Consider the following 26,784-nt stretch of genomic DNA (forward strand, 5'->3'; position numbering starts at 1 on the left):
GCTGGAAGCAGGCTTACTTTTATTGGTAGAAAACACACAAGGTATACATTTTGCTCAACTGTCAAGAGGAAAAACATAAAAGTGTTTACTTGTTTACCTAAAAAAAGCCCCTTGAGAAACCTAGAAAGAGTCGAGGCGCTCTTTTTTTCTTTTCTTTGCTTGCAGAGACACACAAATACACCTGGCAAGACACGTAACAAGAAATACTGCTAATTTGAGTGTGTTATGACGTAAAACTCCCACGTTACACTTCATGTTCCCTGCTGACTGGGACTTTTTCCCCGTTGCTCTTTGCCAAAAAGTCCCTGCGTCACATGTTGAAAGGGTTCCATATGCAAACACACGAGTAAACACACACACAAACAACACAAGCTACAAAACAGTGGGCTCCGATGCCATGTGCACTGTGCCAAATGAGGGAGAGGAGAGCATGTGTGTTGAAGGTTAATGGACAGCTTAGTGGAGGTCAATCACACTGCAGCTGCATTACTGCTCCATGGGACACACACACACACACCGGGGATTTGAAGACTATAAACAGGACACAAGCTGTGTTATACACTCAACTGTGATTTTATTTTATTACTACTATTTATCACTAATGATATCGGAAAGTATTTCAATGTGCAGCATGTTATGGTTTCTCAGATAACCAAAGCCATGCAAAATATATCATTTTAACATAATTCTGTATATTTAAAAGTGGTTAAAAGGATGTTATCAGCACACGCAATGTGCCTTTCTTTGAAAAAAAGTGAGTATATCTCACAGTAAAGTGCATAAAGTGCCTCAGCTCCAAGTGAACTTACGTTTGAACCCGAGTGGCTAATTTCCATTTTATATGTGGCTAGAAAGGGTGAGTGCAGTTTTTTTTTTTTTACAGAGATGGAAGACGAAGCATAAATGCATGACGGCTGCGCATGACCTGTCGGGGGTGCAGAATGTGGCGGCCCAGAGCGTCCTCCTGCTGCCGCTAATCAGCGTACAAAAAACCTCATCTCTTCATTCTTCCTTGCATCAATCTACTCCTCGCTCTTTCCGTCCCTCTAAAAGCTCTCTGTGAAAAATAACAGGGGGGGGGGGAATATGCTTGGGGATTCCATTTGGGGAATTTGTCTCTTCGCAATCTAAATTGATTCCTGTCTCATTGAGGGCAATGCAAAAGTTGAACAAACAAATGTTATCTCCATTTACATCCATTTTTAAACTTAGATCTGGAAAACTGAGTTTGGAAATATCACAGTGTCAATCTAGAATACAACTATTAGATCAAGTGAGTCAAAATGATGCAACTGTGTGACACTAAATGTACATAAGAAAATGATTAGAATTGATAGTTTGTGTGACAATATTTTCCACACTGTCTGAGTCTTTGGAAACTAAATGACCAATATACATATTTAAAAACAGCCAAATATAAGTGAAATCAGGGGGAAATTGTTCAGTGATGATTTTAAAGAAGTGTCAAGCTTGTGACACTTGCATTTTTACACCCGAATATGACTTCTATATCTATATATATATATATATATTAGGGGTGTAACGGTACACGTACCGAAATTATTCGGTACGGGCCCTTCGGTTCGGTACAGGTGTGTACCGAACGAATATAACGTTAAACGTAAAAAAATTGAGAACGTGAACAACTTTTTGGAAGTAATCTCAGGTGCTGCGTCGCAGCATTCAGAGTAATTTGGTCACATTGGGTTCAACGCGTCATAGAGCGAGCAAGTAATTTCATTGGATGAGAGGCATACTATGAGAGCTGGTCAGAGGGATGCGTTCAAATGTAGTCAGTAATTTGAGGAACTGTCGAAAATTAATGGCGAACGCAGATAAAGTTGAGCTCGAAAATCCTCCAGCATCATTGAAGTAATAATAATAATAATAATACCTTACATTTATTATAGCGCTTTTCCAGATGCTCAAAGCGCTTTACAAATACACATTACACTTTTCTTTTTTTTATACATGCAATGGTCACTGTGGGCAATACCCACAGGAGCAAGTTCAGGTGAAGTGTCTTGCCCAAGGACACAACGGCTTTACAGTCTCCGGTTTGGGAACATTTTGGTTTCGCAGTTACGAACAAGGATGAAGGACAAAGACAGGTGGAACGAACCAAATCTGTTTGTCGGCATTGTTCAACTAAAATTGGTTACGCGGCTGGCAATACATCAAACTTGCACACTCATTTGAAAAGGCATCACCCGAACGTGAATATCACCGGTACCAAAAGAAAAAAGACTGAAGTGCAAACCCAACTCCCGCTAGCATTTAAGCTACCACCACTCGCAGAGAGTTCAGACCGAGCCAAAGCTATTACAAACGCCAACTATCCTTATGTTGCCATGTTAGCAAAGCGCTACCTGGCTGTGTCTGCTACCTCTGTCCCTAGAGAGGGTGTTCTCCACAGCAGGAGACATTGTTAGTGCCAGCAGATCTGCACTTTCGGCAAGCAATGTGGACAAGTTCATCTTTCTTTAGAACAACATGAGAATACAATGACAAGCAAGTCCTAATGTCAAACTGGCTGCTTAGGTACTAGTACAGTACAGTTCAAATACAGATTATTTCAGTTCATCGAAAAGCTGCACCTTAATGTTTATTTTATTATATTTTGTATTTATTTGAGTGAATATTCACAGTTTAATAATAATTAAAAACCCAAAACTAATAGTTTATGTTTTGTGAGTACTAGTAGCCTACAGTAAAGTTCAAATACAGATTATTTCAGTTCATCGAAATGCTGCACCTTAATGTTTATTTTATTATATTTTGTATTTATTTGAGTGAATACATTATTCACAGTTTAATAATAATAAAAAAAATATATATATGTTTTGTTTTGTGAAAAAAAATTCTGCTGTACCGAAAACGTACCGAACCGAACCGTGACCAAAAAACCGAGGTACGTTTGTGAACCGTTACACCCCTAATATATATATATATATAAAAGAAGTCATCTGAATGAATGGAAATGCTTTCTTTGATATCTAATGATCGACTTGAACTTGCTTCCTTTTGGTTAAAAATATTTAAACATAAACTGTAAACATATCTAAATAGCCAGGACTACGATTTAGATTTATAGACATTTTCCATTATTTTCCAAAATAACATTTTGATTGTATTTAAATAAAAAAATGGTATTGTATTTAACTGATTTTGTAAATAACTATTTATTATCGTTTAACATTTTTTTCCTATTGAATCTGGTTTTTATTTCACTCCGTTTTAGTACTTGCTTTAAAAGATATATTACATTTTATAATTGAATTGTCACTCAAATAGTTAAATAGCAGTATGGTCTTTATCCTTTCAGTTGTCTTTACGTCTTAATACTTTATCGATTAATTTATTGTTCTTTTATGTTGCACACTTTTCTTTGTCCTAAACATCATGATTAACAATTAATTTAAAGTCTACTTTAGAGTAGGTCCAAAGCAGATGGAGGTTGTCACCCCACACCACCAAAGTTGACAACATCTGCTTGTAGTTTATTAAGAGTTGAAAGCGTATCTCGTGTTTATAATCTACATTATGAAAATGAAAAGGAAGAAAAAGGATCGAGGCGCGAGACTGTGCAAACCGAGGGATGTTGATTACACGTCATCCTTCTTTCCTCTCGGGCGATATAATTACGTGCTGTTGTAAAGGTAACGCTATAACATCTAAATCTATCTCAGAGTGCCGCTGCTGCCTGGAACGGCTCACATTACCCTGGAGTTTTATCAATATTTCCACAGCCAGTTAGTTTTCTCCTCTCCCACCACCTCACATTTAATAGCCACACTTCATTAGCAGATGTACATATTGCCCACAGGCTGACGTTCCTTCAAAAAGCAAGAAAAGCCATTTCAAATATTCGCTCTCCTTCAGGCTTGGACACAAAGTGCTGTTTAAGGAAAAAAATTAAAGAAGATGTGTGAAATAATAGGAAGTTCAACAGGATACATTTCTGAAGCCGGGGGCGACCTGTGGAGCTTCTCGGAGAAATAAAAAACAAGAGCTATCCAGTGAGGCTCTTCTTTCTTCTTTCTTGACTGCTTTTTAATATTTACATACAGGCTAACAACGATGGAGACAGTTGTATGGGGTTCCTGTGATGTGGCGGTTAAGTGCGGGGCCGTTGAGAGCATTACGGAGCTCTAACCTGAAGGGGGGGGAACTTGTTTCTCATCTTTGTCGGGTAAAGAAGAGAGGCTCAGGCACGGCTGCTGGAGGGGAGAAAGAATCCAATAAGTTGGTGCAGGCTGGTGAGCAGGAGAAGGGCACAAGGGACACCACTGGAGTGAAGTTTTATTAGGTGCCTCTGCCAAGTTTATGGAATACAAGTAGGGGCTGTGTGTCTGCGTGCGTGCCAGAAGGAGAATAGATTTTTTTAGCCTGATCCCCCCCCCCCCCCTATCTATTTCTCCACTGGATCACACGAGAGACAGAGAAAGCAGTCAAGTGTTCTGACACTTGAGAAGATATGATTGCTTTTGACAGTGTGCCTACTTTTGGCTGTAATCCAAGCCTGGGGTTTAACCCTGGGATAACCCGCGCTGCACGTGGCATTAGATTAGAAATGTATCGAAAACCTGCGATAACTTCAGATATGGCTCTTGAGTTGAAGTGAAAAGGCCCCCTATATGGTCATCAAAGTCATGACCACAAAAAAGCTAGGAGTTTTGTTATTTTATATTGCATTTAAACTTGATATAATAAATAGATAACAACGCAGAATTAGAGTGTTTTTATGTTTCTAGATCAACGCAGAGCTATTTGGTCGTCAAGCATCTACATTGTATTGATTTTAATTACTTTGATATGCCTGAAGTGTGTACTTCTTTGTTCCTTTATTATCTTGGAAATATGATCAGGAGTTAGTATCACTGTTTACTTAAAATTAAAAGACACAAATTGTGGGGCAAATAAATATGATAAGAACATCCTCAGTCTGTAAGGTATGTGACGGCCCCAGAGCCTGGGGCTTGTGAGTGTGCAGGTGTGTTGCAGGTCCTGCGATGGGGGTGGAGCTGAAGAGGCCAATCAGCATGACCGGGGACACCTGGCCGGAGCCGAGGTGCTACTTAAGCCCAGCTGATCCTGTCCCCTCGCCCATCCTCCCCTGTTTCCGGTGTTGCGTTTGGAACGATCACAAATAAAGTGCCGTGGTTTTTGGAACCCTTGAACGTCTCTCTCTGTTTGTCTGTTATGGCCTACGGGCCGGTCATAACAACTGGGGGCTCGTCTATCGTGACCCGGGAGTTAGTTGGGTTGTTTTGGCGTTAGCTGTACCTGAATTAGCCTGTGTTCGTGGCTAGTTGGTAGCATGAGTTCTTTTTTTGGGGGGAAGCGGGTCCAAGGGGGCACGCATCGCGCATGTGAATGTGAAAGCATATAAGGAAGAGGCAGGAGGTGAGTAGCTTAGACATTTGAATCATAGAGAAACAGCTAGAAAAACTCTCTCCAAAATCTGACTTCAATACTTCTTTAATGCTGAATTACTTTGAAATGTAGAACTCTGTCTTCTAATCCCACAACCATGTCATACCCTACCCTTTTTTTCTTTATTTGTGAACCTGGTCTGGTTCCTCCAGCCTCCTTCAGGCGGAGAAGTCATCATTTATACAGGCCGCGGGGCAGCTATGCTTTGAAAGCCCAATGTCCACTGCAGTGTTCACGGCCTGCATGTAAACAGCAGGTGTAACGCATGAACACACACTAGCCACACATGCATGCTTGTGTAACCTATATAGTGCAAACACGGACAGATAAACATGCACAATTGAACACAACCTCAAACAAACCATTAATGGGGTATTATCTATGGTACATTAGACACACACACACCGCAGTGAAAGTGCTGAGGTTCCCTTCAACTTCACACGGCATTATAAAACTCCACTTCACTAGAGTACCAAACAAAGCAGTCGTTAAAAGTGAAAGCACCCAGTTGGTTACCTCCCACCACCAAAAAACACAAGCACACACACAAACACACACACCTTTAATGGCATCTTTTCTGCGGCACATTAGCCATTGTGTGGTAATTAATGGGAGAGTCATGGTGTTCAAAAAGCCAGTCTTCTCTCTGCAGACTAAGAGCTGTACAGCGCAACAATGGCTTAATGAGTAAACACACCGCGTGTCTCATGAATAAATTATTTGTGCCTCGCAATTAATTTTCCCTATTGAAGTTTGGAGAACAAGCAGGACTTCATAAATCAAAAATGGGAGGGTGTTGGGAGAGAGGACATGACGGCCACTTTTGGTGTGTGTGCCTAGGCAAGATCCTATCCAACGTGTTTATTATCCGTGCAATGTTTGCAATGTGTGTGCGCAATTGTTAGGTCCTAGTTTACACTTCGTATATAAAAAAAATTAATTATTGTTGTTATTTATTGTTTACACAAATAAATGTTTGTTTCAATGTGTCTTAATGTACATTTGTGTGTGTGTTAGTATGATGTTTGAAAAACGTACCGAAAGGAGCTTCCACGTTATCGGTCGGACTTGTCGTGGGATTCCAGACCAGCTGAGTTTCCGTAGCTCCTCTGTAAAACAAGAACACAAATACATGAGGGGCCATTTTAGATTCATTATTCTATCAATCATTTTGGGGTATACAAACTTATGTGTCAAAAAAATGGTGGTTGCCAACAAGGGGCTGTAAGAGACTACTTAATGTCATCACACCGAGCATTAGCCGCCTTTAGCTTAGCGTGGTTGGCTTTTTACTTCCAATGATTGCATTTACACTTCAAAAATCACAAAGTGGTGTTAATATGTGGATATTATCTTGCTGAACAAGACAAGTAAGTATCATAAATGTGTGTTTGCCACAGAGAGATTGGTTTCTGCAATATACCGAAATGTCAAGGGAGCCTTTGAGATGCTCACTAATGCCACTTAGGGAATCCAAATCGAAGGCAATATCTAGTCTCATTCCTATCACTAAATCAATTATAAAATCTATATTTTAGCAAGCACTATTTCATGCTAATAAATACAGCTTTACAGCGATTTAAGGCTTCAAATTCCAATGAAACAAAGTCCAATATAAACAGTTATCAAACCATTATTGGATCACGGATAAGTCTTTCTTGGACATCTTTCAATAAATCAAATAGCCAACCAACCATGTCCTCACTGTCCAAACTTCCCCTCCTCTTCATCTCTTTTACTTCACTGAAATCATCTAATGGGTTTGAAGTGGATTATTAAAAAGACTCTCTGGCGGGCTGTAATGTCAGATAAATCTGATGGAGAGGTTTAAATTGAACTTTTAGATTGGCAGAGTAGTTCCCGCTGGGTCCATGAAGACCCGGAAAATATGACCTAATGTTCGGTACACAGACAGACAATTGTCCTGTCTTTCTCTCTAACACACAATTATCCAAAGTATGACAACCTGTGTCTTCTATCACATTTTTGGTGATCCTAGATAACAATTAGACTATCTTTAATGTGAAGAGTATCATTTTTTAAATACATAAAGCTATTGTTTGCTCTGTTACACAATATTTACCAATCTGATGGATATTCTGATCCACAGTAAGTGTTTTTTTAGGCAAAATGTATTTCATTTTCAACCTCTTTTGGATAATAGACATGATATTTCCTTCAATTAAATAACTGTTCTGAAGGAGAGTTAAATCACCAAATGAACTGTCTACCAAGACTAGGCAGTTAAGGATATCTATGTGTGCGTTCCTTCAGCAGTGTTTCTTAAAAAGCAGGAGTTTTCAGGATGAGTTCTCTCCAACATTAACTCATCCATTATTCACAGATATATCCTCCTCTGCCGGGGCCCTGCAAATCTACAAACCCCCGATTAGCATTCGACAAGACAAGTTGCCGCAGCCAAACTCAGACAAATGGTAAAACGCAATAGAAATCTCTTTGCTTGTAATTGCTCCGCCGCTATTTTACCTGCATTCCAAGAGTGAAGGCAGGAGGGGAAATTGATTTCCGTGCAAATTAAATGGCACTGCCTTAATATACTTATCTTGGAAAAAAAAGAAACAACTGTACTTAATGAATAAGCCAAAGTCTTCCTCGACTCTTATTCAAGGCACAGGCTGGAAATTGATAAGTCCTTCGCACAGAGAGAACGATATTGATTAGTGCTGCCAAATGACTCTGCCATGCCTGTTCTTCAAGGTAAATGCAATGGAGAGTCAGAGACAGATCGCAGGATAGGAAATAACAATCAGCTAAACAGCAATGGGCTAAGTCCATTGGCTAAATTGAGTGAAACGCATTAGAGCTTGTTCAGCTGAAAGGAGAAGCTATTCATTCACTATAGTTCCTGTGCATCTTCCACTTGAAATGTCCCTGGTGAATTTAATTATATAGAAATTCAATACAGTGATCTAGTGCAAGGCACGGCTGTTGGTTCATAGGGAGTCAGGGCCCTACGGTATGGGAAGGTTTTTGATTATACCAAGGTTGTGTGTGCAGCAGCAAGAACAACAAAAAGACTCTCGGACATGACACAATCCATAAAAACTGTGTGTAAAAGCATTAGTGCAGACAAAGGAATAGCTGTTTATTAAAAGCATTTGCCTCTCCCTTAATCTTTTGCACTGGGCCCTAAATGAAATGTGCCTGTTTTTCTGGGATTGGCACTATAAAGACACTTAGAGGGGAAGTCCACCAATTTAACATATTAAAGCTCAATCAAAAGGTAGTGTTAATTTTGTGAGCTACTTATTTTTGAATTGAATCTTAGCCCTGTGTTTAATGTTACTAGTTGTGTAGTTTTTTTAATCAACGCCATCCTGAATTATAGTCAGGTTCTAGTTGCCTGAATGTAATTTCGCTCTCTTTAAAGTAAAAAAAAAAACATTTAAGTAAAGTTTTAGTCAATCAGAGACTTCAAGCTTGCAAGTGAAATCTTGGGGCGTGCATTTTGAAAGCGATGAGTCAGTGTTCAGAGTTGCATTGTAAGTATTATAAGCTACAGGTTGACGCAGAAGGGTGCATGGCATAACATAGAAATCTCTGGTTCCTTTGCATCAATTGGATTTTATTTTTTTATTTTGTTCTTTTTGGGCAACCAGTGACTTTATTTGAGCGATAGCTCTGAAAGACACATGGCACACAGTCCCAGGCCACATTTGAAACCGGGTACTATTGACCTCTTATAACAAGGACATTATAAGAGGTCAATACTATATCCATTTGAACCCTCTTTGCTAGTTTTCAGTTATACCCAGGAGAACGCTTTATTAAACAATACTTTATGTTACTGACATGGAACACACAAGATTGACGCCTATGATCCTGTCTCTGCGCTCAACTCGTTTCCAGTCCCAGCGTGGTTCATTAAAATGCATCTTCTTTTTTTATTGCAGGCTCACGACAGACTAATTCCTGAGCAATCAATTCCTAGCAATTGATTGCCTACTGCATGTCAAAGCATTTATGCATACATTTATCAAATGTGCAACTTTCACAGCTCCCTATAGCGTCAAAGTGGATTTATTTTTACATCTTTTATTCTCCGTACCTGTGTGTATCAATTTGTATGTCTTAATGCTCCCGACGACATCTATCTTTCATACATAGAGAGTGGCAGCCGCAGTAAAGTTTGTAGAAGGCACTTACAAAATCCAAGACTTCTAAGGGGGGAATCATTATCCTATGTGCACCATTACATTCATTACTCTCCCAACAGCTAGTCAAGGGTGTCTCTCCTCCTGCCTCGCACCTTTTGAACCTTCATTTGCACTGTCAGACAAAGAAATGAGTCCATGAATCTTGTGGGCTCGGGCTTAATTAAACTATGTTATATTTCCCCCACCCGGCATTAATCTCACCACAGGGGGTTACAGAGAGGAGGGGTGAAAGGACGTGAGTTCGCTAATCGACTTTACATTGTGATTCTGCAGTGATCTCCAGCAAGCCTTGTCCCCTTTGGTTATTTCAGATAAGGCTGGAAAAGAAGGAATATGTGCCCTGAAGATGTTTGTATGTAGGTAGAAGTGTGCGGGAAAGGGCAAAGGTCACATATTTTTAGTATGTGGCCGACAGAACAAGCAGATGTTCCCGTTAGACCCATACATCATCGACGGCAAAAGAGCACTCACAGCCTTTGCTCATGTCTACAACAGAGAGATGGACCACTGCAAAATCAGTTACCGCAGCCCAGATGCTGCCGGTACTACCGATGCACTGCACTGATACAGTACATGAAAAGTCAATGGTCATAGTCTTCAAATTCACATATTGGAATTATTCCCGGGTAAAATGCTGCTTTAAGATGTGCACATACAGTGGGGCAAAAAAGTATTTAGTCAGCCACCAATTGTGCAAGTTCTCCCACTTAAAAAGATGAGAGGGGCCTGTAATTTTCATCCTAGGTACACTTCAACTATGAGAGACAGAATTGGGGGAAAGAATCCGGGAAATCACATTGTAGGAGTTTTAATGAATTAATTGGTAAATTCCTGTCCACAACCTCAAACAGTCACACTCCAAACTCCACTATGGCCAAGACCAAAGAGCTGTCAAAGGACACCAGAAACAAAATTGTAGACCTGCACCAGACTGGGAAGACTGAATCTGCAATAGGTAAGCAGCTTGGTGTGAAGAAATCAACTGTGGGAGCAATTATTAGAAAATGGAAGACATACAAGACCACTGATAATCTCCCTCGATCTGGGGCTCCACGCAAGATCTCACCCCGTGGGGTCAAAATGATCACAAGAACGGTGAGCAAAAATCCCAGAACCACACGGGGGGACCTAGTCAATGACCTGCAGAGAGCTGGGACCAAAGTAACAAAGGCTACCATCAGTAACACACTACGCTGCTAGGGACTCAAATCCTGCAGTGCCAGACGTGTCCCCCTGCTTAAGCCAGTACATGTCCAGGCCCGTCTGAAGTTTGCTAGAGAGCATTTAGATGATCCAGAAGAGGATTGGGAGAATGTCATATGGTCAGATGAAACCAAAATAGAACTTTTTGGTAAAAACTCAACTAGACGTGTTTGGAGGAGAAAGAATGCTGAGTTGCATCCAAAGAACACCATACCTGTGAAACATGGGGGTGGAAACATCATGCTTTGGGGCTGTTTTTCTGCAAAGGGACCAGGACGACTGATACGTGTAAAGGAAAGAATGAATGGGGCCATGTATCGTGAGATTTTGAGTGACAACCTCCTTCCATCAGCAAGGGCATTGAAGATTAAACGTGGCTGGGTCTTTCAGCATGACAATGATCCCAAACACACCGCCCGGGCAACGAAGGAGTGGCTTCGTAAGAAGTATTTCAAGGTCCTGGAGTGGCCTAGCCAGTCTCCAGATCTCAACCCCATAGAAAATCTTTGGAGGGAGTTGAAAGTCTGTGTTGCCCAGTGACAGCCCCAAAACATCATCTGCTCTAGAGGAGATCTGCATGGAGGAATGGGCCAAAATACCAGCAACAATGTGTGAAAACCTTGTGAAGACTTACAGAAAACGTTTGACCTCTGTCATTGCCAACAAAGGGTATATAACAAAGTATTGAGATGAACTTTTGTTATTGACCAAAGACTTATTTTCCACCATAATTTGCAAATAAATTCTTTAATTTTCTGGATTTTTTTTTCTCATTCTGTCTCTCATAGTTGAGGTATACCTAGGATGACAATTACAGGCCTCTCTCATCTTTTTAAGTGGGAGAACTTGCACAATTGGTGGCTGACTAAATACTTTTTTACCTCACTGTATGTTATCTTTTGCATGGTATTCAAGATAATTTACCTCTGCCATTAAGGAGCTTTTCTCTAAGCAAATGGGTAGAAACTCAAGATCTGTGCTAAAATCAGACTTAATGTAGACTTTAAAAGATCTGCTGTTTTATTTGTAGCCATTAAGCATTGGTATATGCTTGCAGTTGAGCTTAAAACGTGCAGTTTCACTTTTTTCCCTTGGTGTTGTGGGAGAGAAAACTCACTCTGACGATGTAAACTTTGGGATTTTAGCCTTTACAGAATATTGACTTATTTATAAACCTATATAACAAACTACATGAAATGGAAAAACCCATTAAGACACATAATAGGGCCCCTTTAGATATCACAAATAGCTAAATCTGGCATCTCTCTCTCTTTAGATCAATGTTGTTTTATGCCTAGTCCTTGTTTAGTAAAGACATAATACCATGATCCATTGGTAGAATAGAATCTAGTGTGCTTTATTCTAATGCAAATACACTCATGTGTCTATATCCCTATCCCCATTTCCTTATCTACAGCTACACTCATCTCCAGTTTCAGAGGCATCATTTCAGAGAAGTAAAGCTCCAGCCCCCACAGTGGGCCGAGACAGAGAGGGCAACATGAGCATAGTTGACGTACAGGCTAAATTGCAGATGTCGTTTAATTAGTGAGAGGCTAGCTCATCTCTCAGAAAGCATATATGGCTCTCTAGGGCATCTCTCGTGCATTCCGAATGAGACAGCTCCAGTGGAATAAATTAAAGGCATTTCATGAGACTTTGGAAATTAATCTGTGGTGTTTTTTTGGCTCGGCGGGTACTTGTCACAAAGTTGGGGTTGGGGAAGTTTTTACGACTCTCCCGGAGGCGGCGAGGGGCTGGCTGTATCCGTCAGTTTGGGTGCGCAAAATTAACAATGCAAACGAGCCATTTCTAACGGACACATTTGTCACTCCTCTCTATATAAAAAGTACTTCTAATTGATGCTGTAAAAGACGTTCCTTTCTCGACGGGAACAATGCAGCGCCAACTCATTAAAGTAAAAACATCAATTTACAGTCAATTCACCCCACAGGCAATCATTTCAAAGTGTACATTTAAAAGTGCAAGCGGGGGCAAGGAAACACAGAATTTCCCTTTTGGGACCAATAAAATACCAAATTATTATATATACATGCTTGGGAATTAGAGTGATAACTATCGTGGGTGTTTATCATGCTGGCAGGCGCGGAGCTGTGGGGAAAAGTCTGGAGAGCTTTATTCCTCGCTGGCATGAAAACACCTGTAACATCAGCAATGTGCAACTCAAGGGCAACTGCCGCTAGCCTTTTCCTCTGTGCGTCTACTGTATTCCATTATGCATGAACTTACAGGGGTGCACTTTGTTTTGGCTGGAGTTAAGCTGTGGACCACAGGAGGTGATTAGGACACCATGTACCTTCTGTTGAACACCCCACAACAGCTGCTCTGATGTGGAACTCTCGGAGGTAATGGACGCCCAATGACTATTGAAACAGTCGGAGGGCAAAATATAAATAAATATCATGTTTGTGACTTATTTAACCAGCCAAGATAACCTAATTATAATAAAACATTAAACGGTAGTGCTGTCAACAAAAAAATAAAATGTAGTTTTAGTCCTGCGTTGAAAGTCATTTTAAGTGTTTTAATCAGGTTTTGGTCAGTATCTTTTAAATAAGGTCTGAGGTTTAAACAACGCTGAACATTAGCCGCCTTTAGCTTAGCGATGGTGATGAGGAGCCATGCGTCCATGATGTAGTTTGTTAATGGACTAATGTTAGATTTTACTTCTACCGATTGATTTGACTATCTATTGGGCTCGAGGACTGGCCGAATGAGGGCTCTCAATATGAGGCAACTAGTTAAAGGAAACAAAAATCAAATAGAGTAAGTATGAGAGTGTGTATGTGATCGTAAGTGTGAATGTGATAGTGTGTTCCTTCACTTCTTCTCCCATGTCTGCCTGTCTACTTGACTGTCAGTCAGTCAGTCCACCTGCCAGTGTGCACGGTTCTGTATGAAGGTCAGTATGAAGAATGGAAGATGGCGAGAGGTGCTGTCAGTCAGTGCTGGCTGAGCAGGGAGCTGAAGGCAGCAGGAGGGCGGACGGTTGGCGGGCCGGAGCCATGCACTATTCAGGCATCATTCAGACGGAGCAAGACCACTGGGGCAAAACACCACAAGGTTCCTCTGCAAAATGCACGCACGGGAATACCACACGCACCTGCCCAAACTGGGGTTTGTATGAGAAATCTACCTCACCAAATCCAATATCAAAACAATGTTTGCATGAAATGTATAGTAAGATACTCAATGGTAGACTTTACTTGTAACAGAGTATTTTTCAAATGTAGTATTGCTACTTATACTTGTGTACAAAATCTAAGTACTTCTTCCAAGTGTTTGTTGCATTGTTTGAGGAGCCTGGGACTTTTTATATTCAGATATTCATTGCCAAAACAATGCTGTAGCTATTGTGAAATAACAATAAAGCCTTTGACGGTTGAATCCCCTGCGATACCTATGAAAGTCTTGGATAATAAAGCTATGCTGAATAGAAGGTAAATGCCATCCCTTCTCCTCTTGTAAAAGGTGTTGTCCCCGTGTCATCGGATGCTATTTTGCCATTGAGGTCAAAAAAACAATACAATCAGGACAGACACCTTTATCATGCAGTTTATTAAAAAGTTAAGCTCCCCACCTATAAACCTTGAATGCTGTGAGAGAGTCCTGAACGGTCTAACTCATACAGAGGACAAAGTGATGGCACCGGGGAGCAGACGGCTCATAAACTAATGGGACTCTTGTAAAAAGATACTCCCCCCTGGATTATACCTGCTCAGGAGGCCTGATGGATGGCCCAGATGGCTGGGGAGAGGACACCGAGCATAGATGAGCGTACAGGTGTGAGAATAAGTGTGTGTGTGGGAATGTGTGCGTGATATAACACCGACTTGTATAGTCAATTCCCAGAGGCTTTCCTTGCCGTTAACTGATTCACATGGAACAGGTTCCAAAATATGTGACCTGGTGACATTTTTTAAGAAACATGTACTATGACTTTTATTTATTTATAAATCCTTTTATTGGACGGAACTACATTTCAGGTATTTTCGAAAACTATTCATTATACGTGAGATGAAATAAATAAAATGTTTTCTCTATAGAGACACCCTCTGTCTGAAACCAGAGCCCAGTCTTCTCTGATTGGACAGCCGGCCGGCTCTGTTGTGATTGGTCAACCGCTTAGAGCTGTCCCGCCCCTAAGTGTATCACGTAAAATGTGTTGGTTCGCTAGCCAATAAAAGCGTGAGTGTTACAAAGTGATGTCACTAAGTTACAAAAGTAAACAAAATAAGTTATTGCTTACTTTCCTGGGTGTTGGGTTGTCATTTGTAATATAATAATACAGTCATTTGCTAACTTTTTTCTCTTTTTTGGCCTTAATGAAAGGAAAGAAAAGGGTTGTATCGCTAATGTGTGTACATATATTATACTCTTTACGGGTCAAGTAGACCTAGCAGAATTAATTTATTATTAATGTCTAATCTGGCTTGCACATAAACGCATTTTTCCTTACATAACTAAATATAGAAAATATTTCCCTGGATATAAAAAGCATCCCGGTGCCCAGCAGAGAACAGGTGCGGACTGTAAGTGTGTTCAGTGAAGCTTCACTTAGAAAAGAAAAGAGGAAAAATTCACAGGGAAGACCACCGTGTAACATCTGAATAAACTAATTCAGACAAGCTGGGAGGCTACTGACACAGAAGACAGCTGGAGGTTGGACCAACCTTATGGAGTCAGGTGTTTTTCCTGGGGACATGTAGCAAGCAGCGCACACACACAAACATGCACAGATGCATACATATACCAGGGACTGGTAAAAGGAACACACAGGGTGGTAAAGCAGAAACAACAAAATGCTGTGACTTCTAGATTTAGCATTTCTCACAGTAGCCACTTTCTAATAAAATAACCTACAGTGCATTCCTTTTCTTCCAACTAACTTTAGTCTAAAGCAGCTAATGCTTCTCCCTGTACTGTTTCCCAAAGATGTACCTACGTGGACAGTCATGCTGTGTTATCTCCACTTCTACACTTCCCGAGCCCGTGACACACACCCCACAATTGTCACACACGGACAGCGCATTCAAACGCGGCATTAGGGCCGAGTTAAATTGAATTACATCGCCACTTCCCACTTTGATGGCGGCTATTAACTTTGCAAACAGCGCTGATGGTAAGCCTATCATATGGTGGCTGCTGTGTAACAGGATTGTAGCAATGCGGTGTGTGCGGAGAGCGAACTGTGGCAGAAAGGTGGCAGGCCTCCTAACTGTAGATGCTGCAGTGAGGGGTGATGGGAGATGGGGAGAAGCGTGCTGTAGTGAGGTGTAACAAAGAGCTGCAGCACCCCCAACAGAGGGGAGAGACACACACAGGCAGCAAGGCGAGGCAAGTGTGTGTTATTATGGACAATTATGTATGTGTTCTTATGTTATTTGCGTTGTGGATTTCACATAAATTGACAATATAGTTTGTCAACAAGTGCGGAGGTACATGTCCGAGCTAAACTGAAAGTACAAATAAGAAGAGAAGACAAACAATAAGAGCAACTGACAGAAAAGGGAAGTAAAAGATAGAGTCAGGATAAATTACCAAGAAAGGGGAAGAGGGGAAAGGACCATTGCCATAGCAACAGCAGTATTTCTGCCAGATGTCAGATCTCGGTCTTAAAATCAATTAAAAATAAAAGAAAGATATGCAGGGAGTCCATAAATCTGACAATGGATCATAGAAAGTATACATCATTAAAAATAGTCTAGGGGAAAAACACATTACAAATACACTTGAACACATACTACAAATCTGCCACGTACACAACCTCATCTTGAATTGTGAACAGAGCTGTCAGAAAAAAATGGAATAGCTCCAAAGTATTAAAGAGGCCTAACCCTTTAGTTTTCCTTTCCTGTAGTGTGTTATCCCCCTGTCTGAAACGCCTCAATGTTACGTGATATGTTAAGGGGCGGGACATCTCTAAGCGGTTGACCCATCACATCAGAGCAGACTAGGCTCTGGTTTCAGACAGAGGGTGAAAAGAGGTGCTGCACCAAAGGCAGTATGAGAACAATAAAGCACTTTTTGAACACAAGGCACATAATACAAATATGAACCTGAAGATGATTATATGTCCTATTACAAATATTTAATGAATTCAAAAATATGTTAGTCCACCATAGTGTCTGCACTTTTTTGGAAAGTTTCTGGAACTATGCAAAAGAACTAGGAACTTGAGGTCCCAAATTGGCTTGGTAATTGGCTTAACATTTAAGCATATTCCTCCAATCTGACAGCTTATGTGAACATGTTGAACATCTTCTCAAAAAAATACTGTGTTGCATTAACCAGAAGTGAAACTCGTGAATGGACTGGCTAAAAAGTCTGTTCTCTTTTCCCTCAGTATCTGAAAAGAGTCCCTGTTCAGTGTCTGAGCGTTCAGTGGGCGTTGCGTTCAGGTTCACTCAGCAGACGGGCTCGCCTCAGGACATCAGGAATAATTAGCTGAAATCACCCTGACATCAATCACCCTGCTCTCACCACACGCACAGGTCACCTTCTACACGACCTTACATGCTAAACAGGCCGCTGACACAACCTGTCGCAAGGCTCAATGGAGAGAAAGAGGAGGGGAGAGGAAGAGAAAGGGAGACTGACAGGGATGTTCAGGGTGTGTGTGTGTAAATGGTAAAATATTAGATCTAACAAAGAGTGGGATTATAAATATGTTCTGCATGTCATGTGTTTGTTTTGGTCGATTGAAAAGTTGTTTGCAGAGTTAAAGGGATCCTCTGTATTGTCTTTTTGTACCTACTTATCTTGTCATTTGTGAGCTGGTTTTGTTATTTAGTCACATTGCCGTGCCTTTCATGTGTATCATTTGCCTGTACTAAAAAACTAATTAAATGTAATATTAAAAGATTACAAATAATGTGGGCATACTTAACATGATCATATCTGAACTCATTGGGTCAAATTGGGTTTTGTAACCCTGTTTTGTAAAGTTGGACATATAAATTATAAATAAATAAAATATGTATAAAAAAGGAAAGAAAATATCTATATAAAACGTAAGAGGTTAGAGTTAAGAATGTGCAATAAAAAAGTAGAAGGAAATCAAATAAAAAAATATATTTATACAAACATAAGTTAATAATAAAAAATAAATAAAAAATAATATAATTTACATAAACAAATATATTACAATAAATACAGAGGTTTATAACTATGAATAAGACATTGCTGCTCAATGAAGTCATAGTGCTAGGCTTTTGAATAAAACACAGATAATTGAGAATATGGAAAAGTGTATTCAAGCATCCGAACTGTTGCCTTCAATCCAATCCAGATCGACAAGAATATTTTTAAAACACTTCAAGCATAAATAGTACAACGCTGCTACACCATCTGACGTGACAAAAAAAAGACATAGTGGAGCTAGCTGTTGTGTTAAGTAATGGTCTGTCATTTTAGAAAATCACAAATCAATCACACAGTGACCAACACGGTCAGAGAGGAACACGCCTCCGCTCTCCAGAGACCGGCAGTCCCCGGGATGTCGAGGGGCTTGGCCCAAAAACATGGCTGCCTCTGCAATTAATTACACGTCCAAGAGAGGAACCAACCAATGGATCATCGCGGCCCTGCTCTTCCTTTGAGCTCAAGGACAGTCACAGTTTCTCTTTAAAATAAGGGGGGGGGGGTCATCCCCTGCTGACAGTGTCCACTGCTACGTGTGGGAATTAGTATTGGGGGGGGGTATGTGTCACAGACGCCCTCAGCTTTCAGGACTAGGATTAATCCTTCTTGTCATCTTCCTGATGTGTAGTTGGTAAAAATGTCTTGTACATAATCAAAGACGGCAACTTCCTAAACCAAGATCCAAACATAAACTACGAGCAGGCATTGATGTTATTTATTTTTGTAACAGAAATATTTAACAGTTCGCTCTAATGGTCGCCATTTTTTTTGTATTCTCATCTTTATCCCCTTCTTTGCTGCTGCCATGGCCCAATTTCCCCCTGGGGATCATTAAAGTTTCATCTTATCTTATCTACCCCTATCTCGCTCCCTTCCCAATCCCCTATCACCCCCCCTCCCCAAGCCTTTGCTTAATTATGTCCCATGAATGAAGTTCATCTTTCATGCTGCCAGCAGCGTGGCTCGCCCCGTTCTGGGCTATCTAATCATGGCGCGGAGACTAAACTAAATGTAGACAGCCGGCTTGTGATGCCTGGCGGGTCGTAATGGGGGCTGACACCTCGAGACACTCTGCTGATGTACAGGCTTCACTCGCGACCACCGTTGACTAACGCTGACGTCGTGTGAAACTGTTTGTTTTGTACAAAAAGTGTTCAAGGGGATCGTGCTTGGACGTGAAGCACTGTGCTGACTAAGGCCATTTAAACTTAATAATGCAGCATTTACATTTTAGGCGCTTAGCCAATGCTCATTGTGTGTGTGTGTGTGTGTGTGTGTGTGTGTGTGTGTGTGTGTGTGTGTGTGTGTGTGTGTGTGTGTGTGTCATTTACAAACTGGCAACAAGGGGTACAAACACACACACTTGTATTGGAGTTGTGAACCAACGCCACGTCTTTTGACCGAATATGCTTTGCTGATGCAGTTTAACTAACGACATGCACTGAGGAATATCTCTGTTTAATTAAAGGGGACCTATCATGCAAAATGCACCTTTGTACGTCTTTTATACATGAATATGTGTCCCCGGTGTTCCAGGGAACTCACCAAGTGTCAGAAACACAACCCTCTCTATTTTCCTCCATACCCAAATCTCTAAAAAGGGGCTGCAACAGATCTGATCCAGACTGATCCAGATTTGAACACTGTCCTGACGTCAGGAAGGTGGCGCTACGGCTATTGGTCAATTCTCCACCTATCAGGGGAATGAGAGGTTGGGCCACGGCCGGCCATTGCTGCTCGAAAGCGCTGGAGACGCTGTAGTACATATGCCAGGCCTGTAAGTGGCGCTGTAGTCTGCCACAAAAGCAGCGAAGAAGACTTCCCTTGCATGGTTGCCATGGTTGCCCTTGTGTTTATTCTCCGCTGTGGCTCTTTTTCTCCCTCCCCGAGGCAAGAGTTTGCGCCTTCTGCTTTAAACAAATGGATAATGACTGACTCTATATAATCATATGTAAGGGATAATGTGCAGCGACGCGGTCATGGAGCCCGACGCGAAGCGGAGGGATCTAGATCGACATTATGCAATGTGCACATTATCCCACTTATTACACATGGCCACATTCTCAACAAAGTAACAACATGACTCCCAATTTTAATTGAAATGCTTTTATGGATTTAGAAAATGATTGTATTGATTTAAAAAATAGTTGTATGGGTTGATTTAAATTGACATGCATCCGCTAAGAAAAATAGTCCGTTGTTACTGTTTGAACTAACGTAGCAACGGCAGGAACTGCTTCGATAGTGTTTTTGAGGAGCTTTTTGAATACAGATTTGAAAACATCGTTGCTTGCTTTAAAAGTAGCACAATTCATTATGTCAAACCTTGGAAAGTATCTAGATATCCCTGTTCTAATGCTAAAGTAACTGGCAACTGAATATGTGTCGCCGTTTGATGTCTATGTCTGGACCGCTGCGTAAAAAGGAGGGTTCTACCCGTTACTTCTCTTCTTACTTCTATAAGAATAAAACACGGAGGACGGAGATCTCTTTTTCTCCCCCTCTTCTCCCCGCTGCAGCCCAGCAGCTGATCTCAGAGCACGCTCCCCTCTCCTGCAGGGGGGCGTGGTCAGCTGCAGCTCACAGAATCAGCCCCCTGCAAAAACAGCGCTGGAAAGAGCAAATAGAGCGAAATGAGGCATGGCTAAAATGCAGGATCTGTTTGGTATTTTGAAAAAAAAAAAATTATATTTATATAGGTATGGCCCTACAATATATTGTTCAAATATAGCATGATCGGTGTCCTTTACGGGGTGTCAAACGGGTTAATAATGCAACTTTATTTAACTGCGATTAATGCGCGCATTCTTTCTGACCCTCGGCCTGCTCCGTAGTTTGAGAAACAGCCGCAGTAACATCGTGGATAGTGAGCCTCAAACGCAGACAGAACAGTTCGGCTTCAAAGCACCGCCAGATGGTTCTCCACAACACCACAGTTATATTTACCGACGGTGTGAATCCAGTTTCCACCGGAGTACGTCGAGTCTTAAACACCACTTGCTGGCCGAGCATACAGCTGCTGCAGATAGCTTCCCCCCCCCTCACTAAAGGCAGACCACGCATGGACAATTGATATATGAAATGATGCATTATGACTATTGATGCATGTGTTCATCACAGCTGGTAAAGGTGGAGCTAACTCTAATTACTTTACTGCTGCTGGAACATTTACAACAGATAGAAATTGTGCCATTCTTTATTAATCGCGAGTTAACCATGGAAATCATGTGATTAATTGCGATTTAAATATTTTTCATTGATTGACAGCCCCAGTTTAAATACAGAGAATTCAAGGGAATTGACACTTTTTGCAAATTAAAGCCTTTTAAAAATAAAACGATTACATTTTGGAGTAGATCTGCATAACGGGGAGAATAAACGCAATATTTTTCACTTATAGAAACTGCTTTGTACCGGGGGTCTGTGCTCTCTAGCAGCAAACAAATTATGTCAGCAGAACATTTTCAAGAAAGGTCAGCACAGGAATGGCAAGTTCATTCTTTAATAACCAAATGTAAAAAAATAACATAATCATCTAATAAATCAAACATTTTAAACTTAAATATTAATATTGTTATCTGTAAGAAAGATCTAGTATCAGTCTGTCTACACTGAACTGTTGTTAAGATAAAGCCTTACAGTCACAGGACTATGTCTTCTGAATCACTGAATGAGACAGAGGAGGAAGTCTATTAACAGCTAACAGCAGAGAAGATTATAACTCAAATACACTCAAACCAGAAAATCTAAACAAAAGGCTCATCTCTAATAATAGCCTGTCTCCAATGAATGCCTGGTAGCCTTTTCCGCTGTGGTAAATTAGGACCACAGCCACTAATTGAGAATGGAAGCAACGGTATTTAAACTGTGTCATTTCTGCGCTGAAAGAACTCCGACACACTCCTTTTGTATTTAGCATATTTAGGGTATTTAGACAGGCGCATAACCCATTCTCTTGCTAAGCACTGCACTTTTATAATTCTCTCCTCCAGACTGACTTCATGCTCCCCTTCTGTCAGGCACACAGACACGATGCAGCAATTCTAAATGCAACCGCATCCTTAAATGTGTTTTTTTTTATCTTAACACGGAACATATCTGAACTTAAATAGGCTTTTTAAATTGATCTTGCTCTCCACACAACTAAAGTTCATGAGTCAGTCACAGTGCTTCCACAACTTTAGCAACGTTTTTCTTTTCACAAAATACACAGATTCTATATCCTCATAATTCTGGCCCCTCATTTAGTAAGATACAAGTTATGCTTGGTTTAAATTAGGCAGCATGTGCTTGCCCTTTGCAAATATCAGATATCATGTCAGGTAGTTGCTTTTTACGATCGAATATCTGGTATTTACAGCCATATTGAGAGCATAAAGTCTAACAAAAATCGACATTTTTTTTATCGCTTATGCCTAGGACTTTGACTGGTATGGCATCACATCAGATTTATTATGATGATATGTAGTGTTTAGCTCATAGAACAAAATATTTAAAGTTTTGTATTATTATTTAAATCTATTTATTACAGTATTTTTCATAATTATATATAATTAAAAAATATGTATATATATCATAATTTGATTAAAGGTGGGGTAGGTACGTTTGAGAAACCGGCTCGAGATACACTTTTTGTTATATTCCATGGAATGCTCTTAACATCCCGATAGCAATGAATATCTTAAGTGCTTTGACAATAAATCCATAAAGAAATGTCATCTGTGGAAGCCGTGGCGCTGTAAAAAGCACGACCAATCACCTGAGCCGGCCCGGCTAAAGTAACTGGATGGCCTACCTGCCTGTCAGCCTTCCATCTGTGCACAAACTGATCTCGTGCCCTCATTGGTCATGTGCGCGCTCGTGTGTGTTGGAGGAGGGGCTCTGTAAGGAAGTGGCCGGCTGTGTATTTTCAAATTCTAGTGCACTCGAAATGGTTTCCCCAAAATGACCTACCCCACCTTTAATATGATTATTATGTCTAAAAAAAACTGTGAAAAACCCAATATTTCAGTGATCACTATTTAAATGCATTTTGTTTTTACAGCGGTTGACCTATGGGATTGGCATTTGATAATCTTTCTGCTTCAGCAATCATTACTTTGTGACCTTCATTCTATGCAGCCTTACCTTTTTTAAATGATGTAAAAAAAAAGACTCTCGCGATTCAGGAAGCTACTGCCTTTGAACAGCAGGCCTAAGCGTTTCCATTACACAACATTGTGTTTGTAAATGATGGATCTCTCTCTGGCTGGATCTTAACGTTACCATGTAGCTTCAGACAGGTTCATTTCGCACACTCTTCCGATAGCCACTTTGACGTCGTTAATCTTCTGAAACTATGAGATTGATGCACCGAGTTAGCCTAGCGGTTGCCAAAAGTTAGTTTCAGAGGACACAAAGTCGGCTGTGAAGAGGGAGGTCTGCGAGGATTTCATGGCCACTGGGATGGCAGTGGGAGCAAAGTCTCTGGTGTTGGATAAACAATAAAAGGCCTGTCGTTCGGTTAGAACAAAGGCCTGTCATTTGCTTTTGTTGTTGGTGGTATTTCTTCCCCTTGTCATCTGCGTGTCCAGATGGCTGGATGACTTTCCCCCTCACATCATCATTAAAAGCGCGGCACAGCTGGCAGACCGAGAGCGAGTAAACTAAGAGTGAGGAGCAAAAGGGTGCAAGGAAAAGAGCTTCGGTACCAAAAAGAAAAAGATCAAATGTAGAGCGAGACGAGGAAATATCACGTACCCAGATCTGTGTTTGGCCCCGCCAGCAACTGTTTGAACTTATCCAGACGGGACGCTTCCCTCTCGGTCATGATCGGGGTGCCGGATGTGTTCTGGTCAGCTATGCGAGCCACCAGTGGGATGGTGGGTGGCCGGTGGGGCAGAGACCGCTGTCTGTGGAGTGATGCATGCTCACCTGCTGCATCTGGAGGGAGGATAAAGAGGCGAGAGAGGGCGAAGGGTTACACACACCAACACTCAACAAATAGAGGGCTTTCAGATGATGCTGCAAAGGATCTTGGGGTCAGGTTGAAGGCCTAAAGCTTGAGACTATCTGTAAATACAACTGAAAAATGTAATGTTGGAGCCCGGGGATTTTCTGTTTGCATTGTATCTGCTTGTACGTTTTAAAGTTAGAAATGGCAGCTTCAAAATGACTGTTCAGCTACTCCAATTTCACATACATCACTAGCTAACATGCTCACAACGACAATGCTAACATGCTCATGGTAAGCTAGTTCATTCTTTACCATGTTAAACATTAGAGTTCAGTGTGTGATGAGGCTTCGTTAGCCACCAGGAGTACAACTGAGGTTGATGGAAATATCAGTTTTGTGAATGTTTGGTCATAAACAAACTTGACTTCTGAGCAGATGACTTAATCAAAAGTTAAGAGGTATGTAAAGGCATTATAATTAATTCTGAGAGGAAGGATATATTTCGAGCTAAAATCTGAATCCGTTTTAATTAAATAACTTAATAATAGAAATGTTGACTATGAATTCCATCATGCCATAGTAACAAATGCAGTTGTTATGGTTCCTAGCTAGGTGGTGATGAAAGCAGTTGCTGTTAGTGTCTTGTTTTGCAATGAGCTTCCAGGACGGTAGCACTTACGTTTGCAACAAAATATGCGTTTCAACTGCGAAGCCTTTATATCGGCGAGACAGCCATATTAATTCAGTCTGCCACCGCCACATGTTCCCCCAGATGTGCCAAAAGAAGACAGAATGAGAACGAGCTAAACAGTGGCAGCACACAGAACAAGTTATGAACAAGCTGGTGGGGTCGGGACTTCAATGTGGAGGGGGATGCTCCTTCTGTCACGCTAGGCACTAAGCAAGAGTTCATAAACACTCCTGTGAACAGCACTGCCAACATTTCTCAGGGCTCGATCAAACCCTAAATATTGACTGTGTTCGGCAATTAAGAAAACTGGAATGCTTCCGATTTGTATACCCTTTTAACAAGAGCAAATACAAATCTACAAACACGTTCTCAATCTGCTTCATATGCACTTACACCAATTCAATACGATTATCAAAGCATGCAGACGCTTTTTTTGCATTGAAACCTTTTGTGCATTTTTCACGAAAGGCCTATATTATAGTCCATTTAATAACTTTTAATAGGGTAATCAAGACAAGTTAGATAATGTCAGTAGTTTTCACCTATTAATCAAAGTAAATAGCATCATTTATTACAAGTAAGGAAGGAAAGATGACAACATGCAGTGTGTATCTTGTTTAGATATGTCACATGACACCAGGAGTTTCAGCGGTCCTAATAACCACCAGCGAGTGTGTGTGCGTGCGTGCGTGTGCGTGCCACGCTCTCTAACCTGCGAGGCGTTATGTATGAGTGCATCGTGTAGAAGTATATGGGGAGAGTCTGGGCCTCACTAATGAAAGCTATGCTGTCTGCCATTATCTAATTAGACCGGGGCATGTGTGTTCCTTGCTGTCATCCTTCACACACAATAGGAGAAGAAAAAAGGACCAGGAGGAGGAGGAAAATCAAATCTACAAAGAAATGAGACACAGCAAAGCAAGTTTACTGTAACTGTGGGCGTCAAGTTGATTACCCTACCTGCCAAGAACATCGAGTGCATGCATTAAACTTTAGTGTTTGTGTAATATGCTCATAGAGGTGCAGAAAGATGACGTCTTGCATATTCCCATGTAAGCGTATGTGTCTTCTCTGAGGAGATAAGAAGAGATGCCTGAAGGCAATTGGCTCTGTGTGTTATCTGTATCTAAAAACAGCGATAGACAGAATGGCACCCAGGGAGATGACCTGCCAGACAAGACAACAGTCAGACGGTCACCGTGTAAGGCGTCTGCTGCTATGTAGTGTTATAATCTATAAAGCAACATTTCTTCATAGTTTTACACAGATTAAATAGTTTAACATGTGGATTTGTTATTGCTTTACAGTGCTGCTGTGCACACACTAAGGTTTCAGGAGTAAAGCCACAGAGCAGCTGTTGTGTAGTACAGGGTTAAAATAAGGTGCTTAGGGAAAACAGACCCAAACTGAAGAGGAGAGGAAGAGAAAGGTGTCTCTGTCTGCTGTCATCTGGGGCCGAAAATACTAGCAGAGAGCTTTTAACTTAATTGTAATACATTTACTAAGAAGTCCTAGATTAGGAGTTATTTGGAGCGAGGAAGAGATAGAAACTTGTACATTATTGAGAAGGTGTTGTTGAACCTGTTGCTAGGTATGACACATTCTTTTAGAGAGCTGTGATTTGTTCATTAAACTGATAAGAGGCATAGAATGAACTGTGAAATCAAAAGGCCTAATCATAGACATTTCAATGTAATAAGTAATAATGAACAATAATGTGTGTAATCGACCTTTAATTCATGTAATGTACCCAACAAAATGTTTAAAAACATAAATACTTGTATTTATTTGATTATGTTGATTTACCGTGTTGGTAATTAAGAAATCTCCACTTACAGATTCTTAAAAGTTCTTATTGTTTCTCCCAACTGTTGGGATTGGGTTGCTTAGGCATGCGTAGGATAATAACAATAACATATAGGATAAGGGTAGAGTGATGACGGTAAACTCTTAGAAAATATCTTAATTTCAGTATTTTTCTTAGAATATCATCACTTGTCTTTGAACTAGGAAGCTGTGGTTTAAAAGTAGAAGAATGTGGGGGGAAGGGCAGGACCAGACGCCTCAAGGATCATTATGAAAAACTGCTCGTGCGTATTCCCTCCTTTGCTTTGTTTGTATTTTGATTATGGCAGAGAATGACAATGTAGGCTGACATGACATAAGGAACCTCAGTA

General features: G+C 40.8%; 1 protein-coding gene across 4 annotated transcripts in view; it reads right to left on the reverse strand.

The window, feature by feature from the left end:
• tbc1d22a (TBC1 domain family, member 22a) overlaps nucleotides 1-26,784 on the reverse strand; it is a 127,984-nt gene that overhangs the window by 94,578 nt on the left and 6,622 nt on the right. For all 4 annotated transcript variants that reach the window (XR_004570816.1, XM_034234345.1, XM_034234346.1 and 1 more), the window contains exons 5-6: nucleotides 23,721-23,903; nucleotides 6,475-6,545 (exon numbers count right to left, since the gene is read on the reverse strand). Coding sequence is in view for 3 of the 4 variants with exons in the window: in XM_034234345.1 (XP_034090236.1) it covers nucleotides 6,475-6,545; nucleotides 23,721-23,903 (254 nt within the window). In the remaining variant the exon portion in view is untranslated. The remainder of the gene's footprint in view (nucleotides 1-6,474; nucleotides 6,546-23,720; nucleotides 23,904-26,784) is intronic.

This window comes from Gymnodraco acuticeps, unplaced genomic scaffold (genome assembly GCF_902827175.1).
Source record: "Gymnodraco acuticeps unplaced genomic scaffold, fGymAcu1.1, whole genome shotgun sequence".
Lineage (NCBI taxonomy): Eukaryota > Metazoa > Chordata > Actinopteri > Perciformes > Bathydraconidae > Gymnodraco > Gymnodraco acuticeps.